We start from the raw sequence: 21,468 nt of genomic DNA, 5'->3' as shown, positions 1-21,468 counted from the left end.
TCTAACGGCACAAAAACAAAAGTATTGTGCTCCTCTTGATGCATCTGAGCAAAAAAAATATGTGTAATCTGTTGGAAATGTGTTTATTAGTCAGTGTCCTTGGGTTTTAGTTTTTGACTTGAATCAACAAAGGGGTCAGGAAGTGTTTTTTTTTTGGTGTCTGTAAAATGTCCGTTGTTTATTGACTTTCTTTTCTTCAATATTTAATTAGCTGTACTCTCACAAACTTGTCCTCCGTTGCTCTTTTCTCCTCCTACAAAAAGAACAGGACTTTTTTTTGTCATTTCAGCAGCCTCGCTCCTGATGAGCTGCTGGCAGGTCAGGAGGGGTTATGATTTTGAGCTGACTGGTCGACAACGTTGTTCAAATATTATCACAACATTCCAATGCCATTTCCGGCTGCACAATAGCTCAGTGGTTTAGCACTGTTGCCTCACAGCAAGACTGCTAAAACCTGCTGGCCTGTCTGTCTGGAGCAAGCGTGTTCTCCCCAATGAGTGGGTCTCCCCAGGGTGCTCCCGCTTCCTCCAACAATCAAAAGACATGTTGGGGAGGTAAAGCACAAACAGGCCTTTGGATGCTTTTTGCAAAAGTTAAACGCTTTGCATTCAATGAGTTATTAAAGTGTAATTCTGCTTGTAAGTCTCAGCAGAGTGTCAGACGAATGTAAATCTGTTGTAAATCAGTGGTGGCTGGTGCCGGGTGGAGAAGCTGTAAAAGTGCCTTTGTTCTCAAAGTTCTCAACAGGCTTTAGTCGATCAGGCAAATGCAAAGAGATTGGCTTCAAAAGAGGTTTTACATTTCTTCTACGTCAGAATTTGGACGACTTTCTACGCCGATTTGACTTCAGTTTCATTCAAATTAGTGCTTGTTAAATATATTAAACCCAATGTCACGTAATGTTTTGGCCGATCCACAAGTATACACTTTCATTCAGAGGGAGTGCCTTGTCTTCTTACACAACTGATCTCCGTGTTAGTTAATGTAAGTGTCGAGCAGGCATACTGCATGAGTGTCCATGATCATTTATTTTTGCACAAGACTTTAATGATTGCTCTCCTTTTTCCCTTTAACATTTCTTTTTACATCAGCCTTCTCATTATGAATGCAGCTGAAGTCTATAATCCCCAGGAATGCTGACTGCAAAAAAAAGGGGAGTGAAGTCGCTGTCTCTGTAGCGCTCCACGTATGACAAAGTGCAGCTGAATAAATAGTGTTTGCTGTACCATCAAAGCTCAGGCATGTCTCCTCTCCTCTGCCTCTCCACCGCCCGTACCTCCTGCATACCCGATGCCATGCCCGAGTAGCACATTAGCCATTCAGCTCAGCTCTGACGGCCCTGTTGGCGATGACGAATTTGATTTACCATAGCTATCTCAAAGTCATATCTTGAACCCGCTTTATCCATCTAATGTAAAACAGACACTGTGATTATACAACCGCGGAAAGAGCGTTGTTTGTGTTGGACACAAAAAGGGAAGGATGCTGCACATATAGATGAGTTGTCATGGACAAAGGGATCTGTAGATGAACAAAAAAAGTAACCAAGTTGTCTCTTTGTAAATTTGTGTTTTTGTTGTTCAGGGTTTTGTTTAATGGACCTTTAGACTTAATGCTGTGATTTAGCACCGTTGCCTTGTAGGAAGACAGGTTCCTATCTCCAGGTAATGAATGAGGTCATTCATGTTTCCAGCTGCAGTAAATAGGACAACTCTGTAGGTCACTTGCTACTCTATATGTAATATACACTCTATTTTACTCGATAGGCAACAGTAATCTGAGATTTCACCATGAACTCATTTTTCCTAATTACTGACCGGTGTAGTGTTGCATGACTTCTGGCCTATAAAATACAAAGCATTGCATTGTGGGATTGTTAATACATGGTGGTGTGCATGCCATGGACATTACACTGTTTCTATTCCATTATGGGAGTTTTTGAAGGCACTATATTAAATATCATGAGCATGAATATCACACTTTGAATTTGGCCACTCTAATAAAATGGCTGATATTAAATATAGAGCATTATACACAGTGTGTACAGTGAATAAATGCTACAACTCCACCTGCGGCAGGAACACTCAAAGTGGGCTGACCTTTTAAAGTGGACACAGTATTCCCAAGCCACTCCTCTGGGTTTTGCTCAGCCTTTCCAATTTTTAAAAAAATATTTCCTTTGACTGTATAACTGATAACGCGGTTAATTATTAACATCCCAACTGCAAAGAACAATGCTCTCTTTGTATGTTAAAATGTCAGCAACAGCATCATTGCAGAGAAAGTGAGGAACATCTGACGTTTTTTCAACGTTATTGACAGAACTGAAATAGTATTTTTAAGCACTCAAGTTGGGATGACCAAATCTTAAAATGTTGTATCGGTGCACCTCTTTGCTGATATCAACGACCCAGAAGCATGTGCTCACACTGCTTCATAAACTAAATGTGTATTTATATAATATTTGTTGAGTTTTGGTTGCCCCTCATCCATTTTTTACCGTTCGGCTCGCGTCTTAATTTCATCAGTATGCTTACATTAAAAGCTAACTGATCATAGTTTTAACACAGAGAGAGTGTGAGTGTCTACTTTAGACGCTCCACTTCTGAAATGCTTCCAGTGGACATTTGGACCATCGCAGACGTGTTAAAGCCAAGCCACATGGACGCTCTGGATTACAAACTGACTAACAAGCTGTTGAACTTGTGAACGGTGTCAAAGAATTGGCATGGCCTTGTTGTACAATCTGACAAACTAGTTTTTGGTCACCCTGCCGAAAGAGACATGGACCTCTTCCATTGGCAGAAATGTTCATCCTTGTTGCTGGATTTCGGTTGGATTCTCCAGTTTTCGTGAGTATTCACGTATTTGATCTCTTTTGATTATCTCCACTGCGACTTTTAAGTTCTTGGCTTTTTTTCTTTCTCGTCTTGGATATTGAAGTCTGATGAGCTTCAAGGGCAACAACCTATTTTGTTCTGTGACAGAAGGAAGGTCGTATCGCGTGAGACGGGTTTCAAGCAAAAATTGTGATCTCTTTGCAAAGTGTTTAATTTTCTCATTATTAAATGAGCATGTTTGTCTTTGAGTCACAACGAGAACAACCCCATCATGTCTTTCATGTGTGTTAAATCTTTCAGAGGGAACCTGCTGTGTCTGTAATTATTCCTGCGATCAAATAGTTTCTCTGGGAACCTGACCTCGGATCCGCCGAGAGAGAATTGGTTGAAACGCTTCCTCTCCATCGCAGAATTCCTAAAACAATTTCTACTCTGCTTCCCTCCACTGTCATCTTTGTCCCCTCTACGCCCCCTTCCTCTTTCTCCACAACCTAATTACAATTTCCCCGTCCCAGCAGACGACAGACCGGAAATAGAAAGTGAATTAGGAGTCGTCCAAAAATGTCTGTCTCGTTTTCTATGGATGCTTCCTGTGCGTCACAGAGTAAAGAAGCGGTGGTCTCGGACGTTACAGCACTGATATAGCTTATTAATGCCGTAAATGTGATTTGCATTTGGACATTACTGGAAGTGAGGCGACGGCCTTCCTTGATTGTGCTTTTATGATAAATGACCTGGAACATTGCGGTGGCCCACTTTCCCTGTTTTTCTTCATCTATTTCGGTCCCTCACGTGCATTCTACCTCAGTCAGAAGTCTTGACATTTTAAGAGCGAGTCTCTGATTGAGGCATAATGATATACGCATATGCAGAATCCTGGGAGGAGAGGAGTAACCTCTGCCACCCTCCTCTCTCACAAGCCCTTTGTTCCCCTGTCTTTATTTCCTCATTCCGTCATATCTGCGAGAGATTGAGCGATATATACCATCAAAGCTTTTTCAGACGCTTCCCACTCTCTTCCAAAATCCTTTTGATTTCCGACAGCACGGGCTGCTTAATATTCCAAACTAGTCGGTGGCCTTTTCAGAGAACTAACAAGGTTCTGAAGATGCAAGTCTTGTCTTCGTGTGAAAGGCAGCTGGGGCGCAGCCCTCTGCTCTTTTTTTTTTCTTCCCGGAGCTCACACCGAGCTGTCTGTGCTACCAACAAGTTCAGAGCTGCTCGTCAGAGACACAGAGGCCGGCAGGACGTGACTTTCTGTACTTGTTCTGCAAGAGTGCCCATCCACTGTCCTTTGACAAATATATATATATATTCAGGCACTGTTTTCATTTTTGGGGCGGGTTGTGGGAGGCAGGAAATCATCAATGTAATATTTGGTTTGAACAGACCTTCTTCATTTTAGAGCTAAAACATTAATCAATGAATTGATTTGAGGGTCAACAGAAAAGTACAGCTATTTGGATATTTTATGAATTCTTATATATTGTTTATTTTTATTTATTCAAGCTAAATTGTCTCACATTCACTGGTCCCAGATACTAGAAGTTGGAAGATTTGCTGTTGTGGTCTCCATTCCGTAGCGAGCAAGTTGAAGATGTTTTCGAAAATTGTGATTTTTCTTCTTCTTTTTTTTTTTACATTTTGTGGCCAAAACAATGACTCGATTATGCAAGAAAATAATCAGCAGCAGATTAATCTGTCGTATAAATAATCAGTAGACTTTCTCCATTTAATCAAGCACACAATGAGGCGAGATGCAAAATGAAATATCTGTGGTAAATGAAGACTCATAAGAACACTTTTATTTGTGAGCTTTTTGGTGTGGCCGCTCCGAGAGTTTCTTATTGAAAATCTATGATACAGTGGTTGTCAGAGTGGGGATATTTTGCAAGATATTGTTATGAATTTTTTTTTTTTCAGTGTTTTTTCAATAACATGTAGGGCTCAGTGCTCCCCTACAGCCTGCAGGTGCATTTGTGTCAGGAAAAAAAGAAAGATGCTATGTGGACACGGGCCTTGAGTTTACGATTTCAGCTTTTGCATACTGAATGACGTAAAAGAAACCCTGCGCCGTTACTGGCTGACTGCTGTTGCTAAAGGTTGCTTTCTATGCGCTTTTATTTATTTGACTTATTGCTGGAATCCGATGGTAGAGTCTCTCCACCGGCAGCGTTCGCCTACAAGCATGAAAGCAGAGTTCACTACAGAGAGCACCGCAGAGTCTTGACAGGCACCGGGGTATTTACTCAGCTTCCAAAAACTTCCAAACTCCTATTTACTTTCATCTTGGCTTCCTCTTGCAAGCTTGCCTTTGCTGCTTCCCACTCCAAGTATTATCCTTTCATCCTGTTTCTTCACTTTACAGTTGGAGTGCAGAAGCAGGAGTGGCTCTGAGAGATACTTCACTTCTCAAGTTTCTCTTTTTTTTCATTTTTTTCTCTCCTGCGTTTGCGCATTGACTCCAGCAGCTCCCTCCCCAGAGCCTGTTGGTGCTTGTTGCCTCATCCTTTAACCGTGGCACTCCAATGCCGATGTTACCGTGATCTAATGACTGAATGCAAAAAGTAGCGTGCGTGCGTGTGTGGGTGTGTGTTTACATGAAGGGTAACTAACTTATGATGCTAAAGGTGTACCACAAGTGTGGAAGTATGTAGTGTTTTTTTTTTTTGGCGGGGGATTTCACAAATGGAAAACAGTCTGTGCATGATGGGAAAGAAGAGAGCGAACAGTGGGTGAACAGCTGCTCCCAATCTGGGCACAAAAAGGTAGCGACGGAAACCCCCAAATATATGCAAAGCGCCACTAAATAACATCAGAATTTACGGTCCGTATCCCTGAATACTTGTGACAACCACAACGCATCTCTCAGCGTGTGATGCCGGCCCACTGAAACGCTCATTGTTCACTAAATCCAGTGTGAAAATGACCCGAATGTTTTGAGAGTTGGGAGAGGTTGGCGCAGGGCCAGAGCTTTTAGAGAATATGCCTCTCATTGCTGACTAGCTTTAGCCCCCAAATTTTGTGTTTTTTATTGCGGGTTGAATTAAAGATCTTTTTATTTTTGGTCCATGCATATTTCTTTGATGGACTAGTATTAATACAAAAGCATCGTATTCTTTCTTTGAAGATTTCTTTTCTGCTTTTGACGGGTCGTTATGAATATGTGAAGAGCAAGAGTCTCCTTTTTCAAGAGTGTATGTTTAATTTAACCTTTAGGGTAGAGAAAGCTAAGAACGCATAGTATATGAAAAGGCTTTAGTCATCTTTTGAATGACAGATTTAAACTTTTAAATGTATGTTTTTTTGTCAACACACACACACATACACACAGTGGACCACACACTGGAAGATAGACCCTTGAGTTAGAAGCGGTCTGTCTCTCCTGCATAGTTCGATTAAGAGAAAGTAACCCGAGAAAGTTAATTATTTTCATATTGATTCATCGTTTAGTAATGTAAAATGTATTTTAAAACTTTTTACTGACTAGACAATTCATTTATTAAGGGCGGGGAATCTGCAGTGATCGATAAATAAATCTTTATTAATTCCAGCTCAAATTGAAACGATGCTGCGTTGACTCTGAAAGCGCGTATGACACAAAGTCTCAGGGTTTGTGTGTGTGTGTGTGTGTGTGTGTGTGTGTGTGTGTGTGTGTGTGTGTGTGTGTGTGTGTGAGTGTGATGAAGTTTTGGTTGAATGAAATGTGCGATAAGAAGTGAGCACATTTTTTAAACCGGTTCGCTTCGGCTTCCACGAGCAGACATCTCAATTAATTGAGCGCTTCACTTTGCAGACGGGAGGAATCTTGGAGATCGCTTCGGGCATCAGATGGTCAACGATTGGCCGGCACCGTCGTGGCATCGGTTGCGCGATCATTCGGCGTTTGGCCGGCCGTCGACTCCCCGGAGAGAGAATGGATGGATTCTGACGTCCCAACAGATGGGTCTCCATCCCTCTTTTTTTTTTTTTTTACCCCGACTACGAGTCTTGATAGATGGCTGCTTGTGTCAGGGTGGCAGCGAATGAGGCGCGACTAGAATAATTAATGGCCTAATATTATTCCTCAGTCAAGCCGCCGTAAAAGAAATACCCTCGGCCTAATGTTCAGAATGTATTCACGGGAGAGCGCCATGAAGTTTATGTTCATGATTCATATGCGAGGTGTCAACCCGTTGCTTAAGAAAGGTCGAATGAATGGGGACAATATGTAAAGGCTATGAAAATGGTGTCAGCGCGGTGCTAAGCTTTAAGAGCCACACATAAGCCACCTTGAAGAGGAGCTGGAGTGCTTCTCGAGTTTCACTGCCCTTGCTAACGCATCTTCAAGAGGTTATTTCTATAACTCATCCTTAGCTTTTGGTTCAACTTCAGCGTTTGAAGTTGAGCTTCGGCAATAAAAGAAGATTTTTAGCAAGCAGTCGGACATAATTGTAGTTTATTATAAACGCAAAAACAGCTTTTGTGTGCTGCAGAAAAACACCTCAAACATGGTCCATCAACGCCTTTTTGATTTTTACTTCTGTTTTTGGTTTGTTTTGTCTGTTTGTCGGCAGGTTTACGTAAAAACTATTGGCTCTATTTTCATGTGATTTGGTGCTCAAGTGTAGAAATACCACATAATACCATTTCACTTTTGGAAACAGCATTTGCGAAGGTCTGCGCTCTTCACGTGCCCTTTTTGGCTGATTTTCTTTTTTAGCTTACACCTGTTTTTGGACAATCTTTTTTTTTTTAAGATGACAAAATGTTTCGATTAAAACAAACAAGACGCATCTTTTACACTTACCGTCACAATTAAATTAAAATACCATTAAACCAAACTGAAACACGTGTTTTAAAAGGTATTTACACATTGTTTTAAGAGATCTAACTACGTTCAGGTTCTCCAGGACATTGGTGAGCAGAATTTCACATGAATCTCCCGCTTGGCCAAATCTGACAGATCCAGATGTGTTGCATCTCATTATTAATGCAGTGACAAGATGTCTAAACAGTCACCTCGCTCATTAGATACCTGGCCTCTGCTGCGTGCACCACTTATCAACACACTCGCCATTTGATCAGGTACAGCTAGCTCAAACTAGCGACATGTGTTTCTAGGATTCAGGCTATCCTCGTTGATATGAATGGGATGGACGCAATAATAAAAACACCTGTCCGTATAACAGTGACCTTTTTAAAATCTGGAAGAAAATGTATACTGTTGATTTGGGGAATCTTGACATTCCTTAAAGTATTAGCTTGTTATTCCCCACTGTATAATTGGATGCCTTCGAAGTTCCTCAATGTAGCTGCTTGTTTAAGCAACACTGGAGACGGATGTTCAGAGAGAGAGAGAGAGAGGAGACATCTGAAATGTTGCCTAGAAAATGCATAGATGGCAGGAGCAGTGCAGGATAAGCTCCAGGAATAATGAGCTGCTCTAGGCTGGTGTTTACTCTCATTTTCTTCTTCTCACCATCTGCCTGCAGCACACCTGCCGAAAAAAAAAAAAAGCATCAGTGCGCCCCATACAGTAGCCAGGGAATATTGATTAAGACTGCTGACATTTCTACTTCCTTTTCACTCTGTCTGGGTACAACATGTGCCGTCTTTCAGAAGAAGGCAAGTTATATACACACATACACACACACCCACACACACACACACATACACACACACCCACACCCCCACACACACGTCCAATGTGCCACCACAGCAGAAATATGTCAAAAGTATTTGAATAGTTTGGTTTCTCAGACCCTTTACAGTATATAAATCATATATGCCGATATATTTTTTACATGAAATAATTTGCTTCTTTTTTTTTTGCTAATCTGATAACAGACAAATGCCGAAAAAGCTGATTTCTCTGCATATTTTGTCGCTACCTATTTGTAGGAGACTAATTGTGTTAATGGTGGATGGTTTTACTTCAACAAGGAAGCAGCACTCAAAATGAAATGTCATACATTGAATAGGGATTAATTACAATGGCTACAAACAAATGATGCTTCAACTCATTTAATTAATTTGCAATTTAATTACTTTTTAAGATGATTTGATGAGTTCATCGCGTCCTATTGTCTATTTACTCTCCAAGCATTGTAAAACTGCAACGGCCGAGGCAGCCCAGCTGTTTTTATTTCTACAATATCTAATTTAAGTGCTTTGTCAATAAGCGCATTTCATAAAAAAAGATCGGTTTTCTCTCTTGATGTGGCAATTTAGCACTTTCTTTGGTTTAATAGCCTGTTTCAACAGGGCTAGAAATAGATTGGTGAGATTAATTGCGGCGCAAAGTGTCCATGTCACTCTGAGAGCATTTGCTCTGATAGACTGGTTGTACATTAATGACCCTGCTGTCGAAAAGCCTATAAATTCATCACAGCTATAATTACAATTATGTATGTGTTTCCTGGTCCTAATTTATAGAGCGTCGGTGTAAGGGTCTTTGCAGCATTGATTTCAGGTTGTGATTAGCAGTGGAAAAACACAAACAGCTGATCATTTTAGTTTTCTTCAGAAAGGTATTGGAAAGCTGCTTCGTGTTCAGAAGCGTTTCATAATTTACCTCCAGAAACGTTTGCCCTGTTCAAAGATTTCATGAGGAGAATATGGAGTTTAGATCAAGATTCACAGATTACTGACATCCTCATGATTATCTAATTGTTTGCGTCAATATTCAACATGTGACAGACAACCTGTTAATAACTTTCCCTGAATACACGCTGGGTTAAAGCCGGTTATTCACCACTACAATGGCAATAAGCCGGTATTTGAAATTGATGCAGTTGAGTAACAAATGCCGCTTTGTCGGCAGAAACCCGTAGACATGTGACCAAGAGGGCACGAGTAGATGTGGCTTTGAATTAAGGATCGCAAGCAAAGAAGATTCAAGATGTTTTTACTGTCATATGGACAGATAACAGACAGTTATTCTATACAATAAAAAGCTTATTTTGCTCAGTCCTAACACAGAATTACAATAAACTTAAGTTGAAAGAATAAGGCACAAAATATAACAGTATTGCACAAAAATATAATAATAGTATTGATATGATGAATATGATACAATATAATATTTTATGAAAGAAAGGAAGCAATGTTCAACGGGTCGCTCCACATCTGGACTTCCTTAATGAAAAATGGTAGAACTTGAAAAAACATACTCAAATGTGAATGGCATGAACAAAAGCAGGGAGTGACAATATCTACAGATATGTTCACTGTGTCGGTTCATATTCAGACAAAAATGCCGTATCTTTACATTGAATGGCTGCACAATCATTTTTGAACTCAACTTGAAGTCACATTAGTATAATTCCCCTGTCTCCTCCGTCATGTGTAGGTGCTGAAGAAACCGAGAGCAGAAAATACCTGAAGAGCAAAGCCGTGGACAGACTCGGTGGTGGATGTTGACAGGATGTGCAGCCAGCCGGCCGTTTCTTTGTGAATGGGATAGAGGTCAGTATCAATATCGTTTCAGTCCTCCATCCAGGACTTTGATGATCAAGTCATCATATAGTAGGTGTGTGCACATAATACGAGGTTAAAATACCATTCAGTGAGGTGTTTTGAATACCTCACTTTAGTTTTTATGAAATAAATCTACCATACTGAATGCAGGACAACCTCTCCTTTATTGGAGCTAAACTCCATGACATGGACAAATTAAATCTTACATCTTCTCCATGCTTTTATATGCGTTGTTGAAAAAAGAAAAGTCTCAGTCTTGCCTGCCTGATGAAATGGTGAGGCATCGCTGCTACGAGGCTCACTCAGCCCTGCATTCCTCCTCTTGTCATCACTGAATCATCTTTGAAAGCATACGGAGAGACGGAGCTCTTTGAACTAACTCTGGGTTCATTAGCTTTTATAACACAGGTTAGTGTGTCTCAGCATGAAGAGACTCACATATACATACACACACACACACACACACACACACACACACACACACACGCACGCAGCAGTGTTATAATATCTGGGTAATGATGCACCACTTTATACCGCGTCTATTTGAAACTGCTCTGTCAGTATGTTCTAATCATTTGTGTATTTTTTTTATAGCAACCACAGGGAAAATACTATTCAACTCGTTATTTTCTTGGTAACATATGCTGCTACTTTGTTTTGCACAACTAATTGAACAATTTGTTTGACAATCACGTTATAAAAAGTAGTATCAATGTGCTATTGTCTCTAATTGGAAGACCCTTGAGTATTTTTTTTTTTACTTCAAGGGAGCTGCAGGCTTCATGTCTTCACGTCTTCACTTAATGAACTGACAAAAACATAGAAATGCAGCGTCATTAGAAACCAGAGATATCATGCTGCCCAAGGCTAAAAACAATTAATACACACATATGAAGTCACATATTTTAGCGACATTCTCCTTTTAAATGAGTCGTCCAGTCAGTCATTTCCTTAGCTCCGCTGGTTGAGTGCACTTCAACGGTCCAATTGTTGTGTACTTGCTAGTGTGTGTACAGTTTTCTAATTATTGAATGCTCTGATTCATACAGTTGGCAGTGTACGGTCCGATTCCTGTTAAAACACGTCTATACCATGTGAACTAAACTCTTAAAATGGCATGACTTGGGTCTGGCCTTAGCGTCTTTTGCCACCCCGATTTGGTTTCTATGATGTTGTCAGACAAGCAGACGACACGACCTGCCTCTAAAAAAGATGCAGATGGTTGTTTATTTATATATTTGCTCTTGTCTCCTCTCCATTTGATTAGGAGTTTGCTTAATCCCTCAGTAGGCCTCAGTTATAAGCTTTTTGGTAATGACCTGCTTAATCCTCCTAGAGATAAAACGCACAGGCGCATTAACTTCAAAGCGGTTTACTCACTTCTGGGCTGCCTCTAAACAAAGCTGTATTATTGAGCAGTGATGCGAGTTCACTTGTCGGGTCTGTTGTGTGGCTGTAGATTTGGGAGCTGAATGTCTGCCACTCTTTTAGGAGATGCTTCACGCAGGCCTGGAGTCACACCGAGCTTTCTGCTAGTGCATGTTTTATAGATTCGTGGGAACTCGCTGGATCGCATTTAAAACCTCCATTACTTGATTTGTAGCTGTGTTGTCGCTCGTGAAAAACACAAATTTATTAACACAAGTTATTTTTCAAACATTCTCTGCCTCCAGTTTCAATTGTGAGTGTTTGCTGATTCTCATTCTTCATCAAATGACGCCGGTTAACTCGCCCTGCTTCCTCTTAAGTATACTCTGCTTTCCTTTCATGTTCCAACCTTGAGTTATTGTCACACTACACAATCACAAGTGACGTGAAGTTGCCCCTCTTTTAAAGGTTCGCCTGCATCTCAAGTGTAAAGGACCTTCATATGTGACCTCAGATAAGTGATTCACAAGTATGACTCAACCTTGTAGCTTAGCAACCTTTTACAAGACAAAGAGTTATGATTTATTTTTTTTGTAATTCCTGTGACCCGTCTGTTCCAGAAATTTAGTAAATCATGCCTGAAGAGGGCGGAGGAGCGGGTGTATGAAGGTATTTAGCTGACAAAAAGATCTGTTCATGTACCAGCGCTTCTTTTGAAAAGATAATGGCGGCTTTAATGGAACCAGACAGTCAGTTGTTGCCTTGAATTCACTCCTGATACCTCACAGTTTCACAATCGGGCACCAACAATACACGCATTACCCCCCGCCCCCCCCTCCCCTCCTCCTCCCGCATATCCACAGGATCTAACATGCCACACAGCTTCAGCATAAGCGGATAATTTACCGTCGTTCTCCACCCCCGTACCTCGCTTCATCCGTGGAGGGGAGCAGTGAAAATGTCAGGAGGTTAGTTAGGGCTACAACACCTGCATCTCACGCGTGCTCCGGGCCTCCGCTCCAATCGCTCCCTCAGGGTGGCTCACGAGCACTCAGCTTTTATTGTCGCGATGACTGCTCATGATTTTTTACACCGGAGGACAGCGGGAGAAGAAAAACAACTCCATTCACCCATCCTTATGCTGGCCGCCGCAGCCGTTTTGCACGCGTTGTAAATGTTGTCGATTCTGCGCTGGGGGATCAGGGAAGAGATTAGCTGTTGGCATGACTTGAAGTGCATTCAACAAGGGCACGATGTCTTTTTGACATTTTGATTTCACGAGAACATACCGAACCCTTTTCTCATCACGGAAAGAAAACTCAACGATAGTAGCACTTTACGTGCCTGCCAGAATATTCCCAGCCTTGTTTTCGGAGGGGAGGGAGGCGGGGAGGGTGTGTGTGGGGGGGGGGGTATTTTGTGGGATAAAGACATCCAAATATTTGCATCTGTTGTCCGTGTGAGGCCGAATTAATACCCATAGTTTTAAGCCAAGGGATCACTTCCTGCATTTGATGAAGCGCCCAGAGATCCCTCACACTCCGTTCCATCACAGCTGAACGGCGAACGATCAAAGTCTACATACAGCCCGATCTGCAGAAGCGGCAATAAAGCCGGGCGTGCGAGCGCCCCCGGGACCGCAGGAATTCAAGACTGTGAAGTCGCTCGCTCTGTTCGTCGGTGAAGCCCGTGTTCTCCCGAGCAGCTGGGTTGTGGAGCTGTCAGCAATATCATGTCGGACTTGTCAGCCAGCTATCATTAAACTCTTATGAAGTCAGATGGGATTTACCAGCGGTTTGTAATTGTTACCCCACTTTAAATTTAGCATGTAGTGATTATATAATACTATTTTTTTTTTTTTTAGTGACCTGGCGGTTATTTTACAAAGTTATTGAATAATTTAAATCGTACATCTCGGGCTGAAATATGTGACTATTTTCATTTTTGATGAAGCTGACTGGTTCTTTTCTCTGCCGCTAAATCGTTTCATCAAGAAAAATCCCAGTTTCTCAAAACACCAGGTGACTTCTTCAAAAACCTATATTTAGTTCACTATCCAATCCAAAAAAAAAAGTAGCACATTGTTATATTGGAGAGGACCCACTTATGTAATACATTTCCAAATAGCTGCAGCGTGCAGCTAAACTAAACAATGCAATCGTAGCCTTTTCATATACATAACACATTTCCCTCTAAATAGCAGCTCAGTGGAAGTCGGGCCGTTAATCTTGTGCTAATTGTAAATTGATTCACTGTTAATACGGGGATTAAATAATCAAGTGGCACCAACTTCCTTCACATTCTTCCGGCTGCTGTTGAGCGAAGAGAAAATCACTTCCCATTGAGATTTTTAATATGCCAGAGCTTTCCTTTGTTCTTTTTCTGACCTCCGTGGTTTTATTATTCAGGTATCATTCAGGCACAAAGAATGATGGCGTCTCGTAACCATCTAAAATCTCAACAAGGCACTCCCTGCTATTTAAGGCACTTCTCAATTTCCTGAGGCGGTTCTCTGGGAGCACGTAAACCGAAAAGCTGCTTTTGTTTTTTCGGGTCTTTTTTTCTTAATCTCCCAGGCACGGAAGACTCTTCTACTCAAACAGTTTGTCTTTCACCTCCTGTCACATTGCATCTGTCTTTTATTTTGTATATATATATATATATTTTATATTTCAGTTTAGTCTTCACTTCAGATCAAAACAGAGTTATTACCAGAGGGATTACATCGATGCAACACTTCCCGAGTTGAGCTGATAACACGTGGATTACACAAAGGTCCATCTATATCTCCTCGAGAAGTCCTCATACCTGCAGGATGAAATCAAAAAGATGCATTCGACTGTCCCAAAGCCTTTTCTCAAGCTACAGATTGTGGCTGTGGTTAAGGTTAGGAAAGGATTTCCTTTTGTAGGAAAAAAATGTAGAACGATAAAGTCGACATTGGCAAGAAAAGGGATACAAACTGCAGTCTGCTTGTAACTCACACACACACTTCTCGCTCCACTATTCCCTCTGACTCTCTCCATCACAGCTTCTGTGGTCGTGCGACACACAGATCCTGTCTTTGCTACTGAGTGAAGTCAGTCAGCATTCAAACAACTGAAGAGGTCGCTGAACACAAGTCATGCTGAGCTTTTTAAATAAACAACCAACGCTGCTGTTCTACTGAGAACAGACTCCGAGTAGATGAAAGGGAATTTTGGGTTGAAATGCACCAGAGACAATGCAGCTACTGTCTGAGCAACGAGCACAATGTTGTTTGCTTGCCTTGTAATTAAGTCAAACATCAGCAGAGGATGTGATTCACAAACATCCTCCTTTGTGGACTCACAGAGGACATTGATAACGACGTTAAACTAGACTAAATAGTTTTTTTTTGTCAACTTGGTTTCCAGTTGTTACTCTTTTATGTGGATTCAAATAAACATGTATATTTGAATGGTGGGGGTTGTCTGGTTGTAAGGTCCAAGAATTAAAGTTTATCAGATGCAAAAGGGAGACGCTTCACATTCAGGTTAGGACAGGATTTTAAGAAAGTGATCCACCAGAATTTTGCGCTTGCACGCGTTCGACTGGTCAACCTGCTGCTCGATGACGACCCTGCGTCGTTGTTCTAGAAACCGATGCGTTGCATCCACCATCAAAAGTAGCCCAACACCGCTTTTAGAGCTGGCCGAGAATCTGTATTACATGCTTTCTCCCCATAACCGGCATCAAATGCAACATGGCACATCATTGCATCTTTTCTTTCTTGCTCGTCTCTTCTTTTTAAAAAAAAAATCTGTCTAGCTCTCTTGCTCTTTAAATGACATTTCCATCACTCTCTCGATAGTTACTAGTGGATCTCTCAACCTCCCTCGAGCTGACTTCAACCAGGTGGTAAATGATCAAGTGCCGACTTATGTGTCGGATGTGGATGAGAAACAAACAGAGGGAGGTATCGCCTGAATCAAAACACTCACGGTTTTTGATCCGCAAACAAACTGCATCATGTAATTTGCTCACCCGTGACATTAACTCCTCTTCCAGTGTGCTTACTGTTGCGTGTAAATGACGTCGAGGAAATGGGACATGGCTTTCTTGACGGATGGCCTCATAGTCGGCGAGAGGCATGAGGATACTCTCCATGCTGCAGTGCTTAAGCCCGTGTCTATCCACCTTGAGCCTGAGCTCAACACCGGCAACGAATCACTATAAAAAGAACCAATTATTTATAGTCTGCTCCCTGACGGGGCCGGTCCTACTTATCTTTCAGGGTGCAGTCCCCAGGCCCTGTCCCTCGCATTTTTAGCATTGTCACAGCTCCTCTCTGCTCTTTCTTTTCATTCCTGTACAAAGCAGCGCCTCTAAATCTCAATGATAATTTTTATGTGGTATTAATAATCAGACGCAGAGATGCACAGCTGCTTTTTTTTTAAATCTCCCATCCCTGACTGGAACACAACAGCAACTAGTTTAAAACTAGCACTTAAACAAGAAATACAACAATATCTTTTGTCTCCTCCATTTTCCTCTTTCTTGTGGAAAGAAATAGTTGAGTAGTTTATCAGAAAAGGAGATGTTCTGTGAGCAGACACATCTCAACCCCTTTCCTACTAACACACAGCCTAAATTTACTCAGTTTTAAGTCTAATGTTAAAGGAGACCATTGTTCATCTTCAACAATGTGCTGTCCCTCAACATTTGCTTATTTAAGCCCTGTAGAAGTCCACTTTCCTATTTAGAGTTATCCAAGCCATTAACTTTGTTCCAGTGGCCGATAGCACTATACATTTGACTCTGCAATGCTGTAGGACATTGCTATCGTCCAATTAACGCACATTAATTGAGCTGACCTTTTGGTAGTGTCTCTTTTAAGGTGGGATATTGAAATGAACTTGGGGAATAATGATTTTCCTCCTCCTTCCTCATCGGAGGACCTGACTCCTTCGTCGCTGTAATAGTGAATTCTTTGAGCAGTGAGCTGTAATTAGTGTGGAGGAGGAAACCTCAGGATGTATTGATTTCCCACTGGCTCGGTGAAAATGCCAGAGAAACACAGAGGACATGAAAACATGGATCCAGACTGATTCGTCCGATAGTGTGTCTCATTGCGTCGTTTGAGGTCTTCATTCATATACAATTAGGCCTTCAGCGACGCTCCAACTAAAATAGAATCTGTGCAACGTCGAGTGTCGTTGCTGCTATTGATTTGCTGTGAGCAAGAAAAGTCCCGATGATAACAGACGTTGACCAAAGTTTAAAATGCATTTCGATAATTACAGTGAAAATAGATTAACGTATCGGAAATGCATAGAATCTGACACAGACGGAATAGAAACGATCAGAAAGGGACGGTAACCTTTTATGTGAAAGAAAACTTTTCTTAAGACTTGATTTGGAAATGTCAACGTTCAAACTTATTGTGAGTGATGGTGTAAACCTTTCCAAAGGGTAATTGGGCAAAGGATGTAAGGGAGCTTGGGCTGGTTGAGTGGATAAGAGATATATAAAAAAAATAAAACCGCTACAGTGCTCTAAAATTATGGAAACCCATTTCCGCCACAAAAAAATGAATAAAAGTCATAATTATGACCAAAAAAACATGAGACGTGAAGACAGCGCATGCAGCACATGTGCACTTATTATCTCATAACTTCGCCTTTTTTTTCTTTTTTGTCATGCTTTTTTTTTGTTGTCATAATTATGTTTTTTTATTATTTTGTGACGGAAATGGGCTTCCGTATGATCGGGCTTCCTTATTAAAGTATAACAGAAGACCCTAAAATAGGTATATCTGGTAGTAATTGATGGAAGGTTGGAATATTTGTCTTGCCGCTTTTTCTTAAGGAATTTTTGCAAATTATTTTCTTGTAAGGATTAAAACAAAGAAACTGTACAAAGACAGTTTGTTTCTTGTCGTTAAGCTAATCTAACCAGCTACATGTTTTAAAATCAATGTTCTTAATCCAACTCGCAGCAAGAACGCACATGAGCATGTATCCCAAAATGTTGAACTATTCCTTTTAAATTGCGAGTGTACCAGATAGAAGAGTTTGTGAGTGGCCACGAGGAGCAGAATTGACTCGAAAGTGTCCCCAAAACGAGAAGTAAAAATGATGGACGAGGATACCGAAAGACCAATTTCAGACAATGGTTTTCTGTTGGGTAGTAACTGAGACACACACGCTCAGGCTGGCACTCGGAGCACGATCCAGAGCTCCCCATCGGTCACAAAACTGCCATTTTGCTTGTGCAACTGGAGCCTTAATTACAACCCACTTTGCATACATTTACCATCGCTTTCCTGGTGTGCTTCTGACTCATCTACAGCGAGACGATCCTCACCAAACAAAAGTGAGCAAAAACGGGGGTTTGACACAAATTACAACTTGTCATGCGTTTATGGAAAGTTGTTGCCGGCAGCATTCTCTTGGGTTTATGTAGAGTTTCATGAGATTATCTCTGGATAACAGATGTAGTGTCGACTGCTGCTCAGCATTGTCATTTATCATGTGGCTGGATTTGTCTTAATTTTTTATAGTTTCTTTTGGTTGTTTTTCAAATAATTTTTTGACCTCATTTAATTGATCTATTTGGTCCCCCCCTCTTCCCCCCCACCACCCCCCACCTCCTCTATTAATGCTGTATGACTCATCTGAGCTTTCACTGATGTAGAAAATTAAACTTGTTGGAAAAGAGCAGAGCCGTTATGGAGCTCATTGCACTTGCATGCACTGAACCAGGTTACAGTCAGCTTTCTCCAGCAAGCTGAAGCTTTATTTGAAACCTGGTTTCAGTAATGGAGGGAGGGGATTATAGATTTCCCCAGGTATGTTTTTCCTGGAGAAAGCTGATGTCTCCTTCACGTGTAAAGGTTTCTTATCCGTGTGTGTGTGGCCGGCTTTAACAGAAATACTCCAAGATGAAAGCGAATATCATGACACATCCTTGTTTCATTAAGGATTTCATTCATAGTCATTCATTTGTGTCTCGCAGGCGAGTTGTGACCATGCGCTGCCTGGCCGCTCGGGTGAACTACAAGACCCTCATCGTCATCTGCGCCCTCTTCACACTCATCACGGTGTTGCTGTGGAACCGCTGCTCCAGTGACGCCTCCCTGCGCTTCCTGCCCCGCGCTGCCTTGGTGGCTCCGAGCCCCAGGGTGGGGGACTCCAGCATCAGCAGCCAGCAGCACCCTCCACAACCGCCAGAGCCGCCGCCCGTCGTCGGAGTCGTCGCCGGCGGCGGCATCAAATATGAAGATATCGACTGCCTGATCAATGACGAGTCCACCATCAAAGGCCGGCGGGAGGGTGCGGAGATATACCTGCCCTTCAGCTGGATGGAAAAATACTTTGAGGTGTACGGGAAAGTGGTGCAGTACGACGGCTACGACCGCTTCGAGTTCCAGCACAGCTATTCCAAGGTTTACGCGCAGCGCGAGCCGTACCACCCCGATGGAGTCTTCATGTCGTTCGAGGGCTACAACGTGGAGGTCCGCGACCGAGTGAAGTGTATAAGTGGAGTGGAAGGTAAGATATTGTTGGAAGAAAAACCTATTCACGCTCAATCAGTTACTGTTTCACTGTTATATTCAGACTTCTCATCCTACTGTCTCTGTTTAATCTTACACACAAACTCAGCATGTCTCCTGATAGCAGTGAGACTGGGGAATCTGTATGTTTCTGTCTGAAAGAACGAGCAGTTCCTTTGTTATCGTATGACCCTTTCTTACAAACCGCTCTAAAGGTTCCCGATTAGGCCGAAGACGTCATGAGGGTTTCTGTTCGTGGGTCGTGATGTGTTTTAAGAGGTGGTTCTTTGCATATCCAAGACTGCTCAAAGATCTCTCAGTTTGTCTATCATGTTGTACTTCTGACTCTGCTCCTTCCTTGCAACGAATAAATGTTCCTGTTTTAATAATTTTACTCCGAGGGGTCGAGTGAATTTTTCTAACAGAAATATATATATATTTTTTTTTAATTTTAATTTTTTTATAGATGTACAATAGGTACACACCTATTGTCAGATGTCCTTAACCTCTACAATCTGTTAGATATTAGGGAACCAAATCTGAAAGGCTTTGTGCTTTTGAATAGACAAGAAGAAGGAAGTAGTAGAAGGAAGAAGTGTGGAAAAAGTGACAATGTTGAAAAAGAAACTTGAAAGAGCAATACCTGCAGATAATGTGTTGGAATGCAAAATGCTGAAGCTGAAAGCTGAAATATTTGATGGAAATAGCTGAATATAGCTGGGCATAGTGGAATATAGCTTAAAATAGCTAAATATATTTGAAAATGAAAGAATAGCTGAATATGTATGAAAATAACTGAAATTAACAATTTGGTACAACTTAATTTTTCACATACATTTTTAAAAAAAAGCCATTTTACTTCATAACGTGGCAACTTTTTGCTTGTGTAATAAAGATATTGTTTTTGCATCTGAAGACCCTCTAGGTTTATTATTTTGGGAGGTGTCATTTTGTTGGCATTTTTTCCTATAATAACAACATACAGGAGTACTTATTTTTAAACTTGCCATTTCTTTTTCCTTTTTTTTTTTTTTACATCTTTGATAAACTCTGTGTCACTGAGAAATACATGATTTACTTAATATGGTCTGTTCCAGTGATGCATTGTAAATCCTATACTTCATTAACAAGATGGATCAGATTTCAAAAGCACCTGCTCCATCTCTGCCACCCACTCCCAAACACTATCAGCTTTTCTTCAACACTGCCTCAGAAGTAATTTGTGTAAATTCAATTAAAAAAATGTATCTTTTCTTCACACAATCAGCAAGTCTTTGTATCGATATCTTACTGGAAGGGAGCGTATCCCTCCCTGTTCCTTCCCACTTTGAGTCCATCCAGAAAGTTGTTTTCTCTTCAAGGCTCCTTTTAAAATAATTACCCGGAAGGATCAATAGCTCATTTAAAAAGGCCATTAGTTCAAACCACATTGTCATCAATATAATTTCCTCGCTCGCTTGAAAAAGTGACCTTGTGTACTCGCCTGAAACTACAAAATAGATATTTATTGTTGTGCTTTTATTATCAAATAACTAGATTCACCAGTAAAAGAAAAGAACCAGCATTGCGTCGGTCCGTTTCAACAGTGAACATTTAAAAAAAGTAGAAGACGTGTTGTTGTTCGGCTGCAGTCCTTCGTCCTTTTCCACTCAAGAAACAAGCCTTTGTTGTAGTGGGGAGATGTAATAAAAAGTGATATATTCACTAGCAAAGTGGCAGTTACTGAGGTCAGCTTGGTGAGTAATGACGGCCAATGTCTGCAAGAGCAATTTGCCCACAATAAATAGGTATTTTTGTTGAGATGGATTGTGCAGATTATCCCACTTTGGCATCTTGTGTTTTTACCTGGTTACAGAAATCTGCTTTTCTGTCACACACACACACACACACACACACACACACACACACACACACACACACACACACACACACACACACACATACACACACACACACGGAGAGACAAAACAAACACACACAATGTTTTCTTGTTCAGTACAATCTGGGAGAAGTACGTGCGTCATTCTTCACTTTCAGAAGCATGACGCCGGTCAGAAAGCCTGATAACATATTTAGTTGATTAGTTCCAATAACTTGGGCTGCTTTTCAGTAAATGGCAATTTTTTTTTGTAGTTCTCATTACTGTGAACTGCAGTCGCACTTAAGGACCCACTGCATAAACGCATGTATACGAGGCAACGTATAAAGCGGGAAATGGGACAGACGGGAATCCACACACACTTGCACACACTCAATTTAACAAGGTCCAATAATTAAGCCCAA

General features: G+C 41.3%; 1 protein-coding gene across 1 annotated transcript in view; it reads left to right on the top strand.

Moving 5' to 3' along the window:
• The window catches only part of glceb (glucuronic acid epimerase b), a 47,364-nt gene that overhangs the window by 10,841 nt on the left and 15,055 nt on the right, over positions 1–21,468 (top strand). The window contains exons 2-3 of the mRNA XM_068571157.1: positions 10,174–10,289; positions 18,648–19,183. Of these exons, the coding sequence (XP_068427258.1) occupies positions 18,661–19,183 (523 nt within the window). The 5' untranslated portion in view covers positions 10,174–10,289; positions 18,648–18,660. The remainder of the gene's footprint in view (positions 1–10,173; positions 10,290–18,647; positions 19,184–21,468) is intronic.

Source organism: Clinocottus analis, unplaced genomic scaffold, assembly GCF_023055335.1.
Source record: "Clinocottus analis isolate CAN_PGR_092001 unplaced genomic scaffold, fCliAna1.0.p SCAF_1, whole genome shotgun sequence".
Taxonomy (NCBI): domain Eukaryota; kingdom Metazoa; phylum Chordata; class Actinopteri; order Perciformes; family Cottidae; genus Clinocottus; species Clinocottus analis.
Note: the sequence above shows the minus strand (reverse complement) of the source record. Positions and strands in the feature narration are given on the sequence as shown.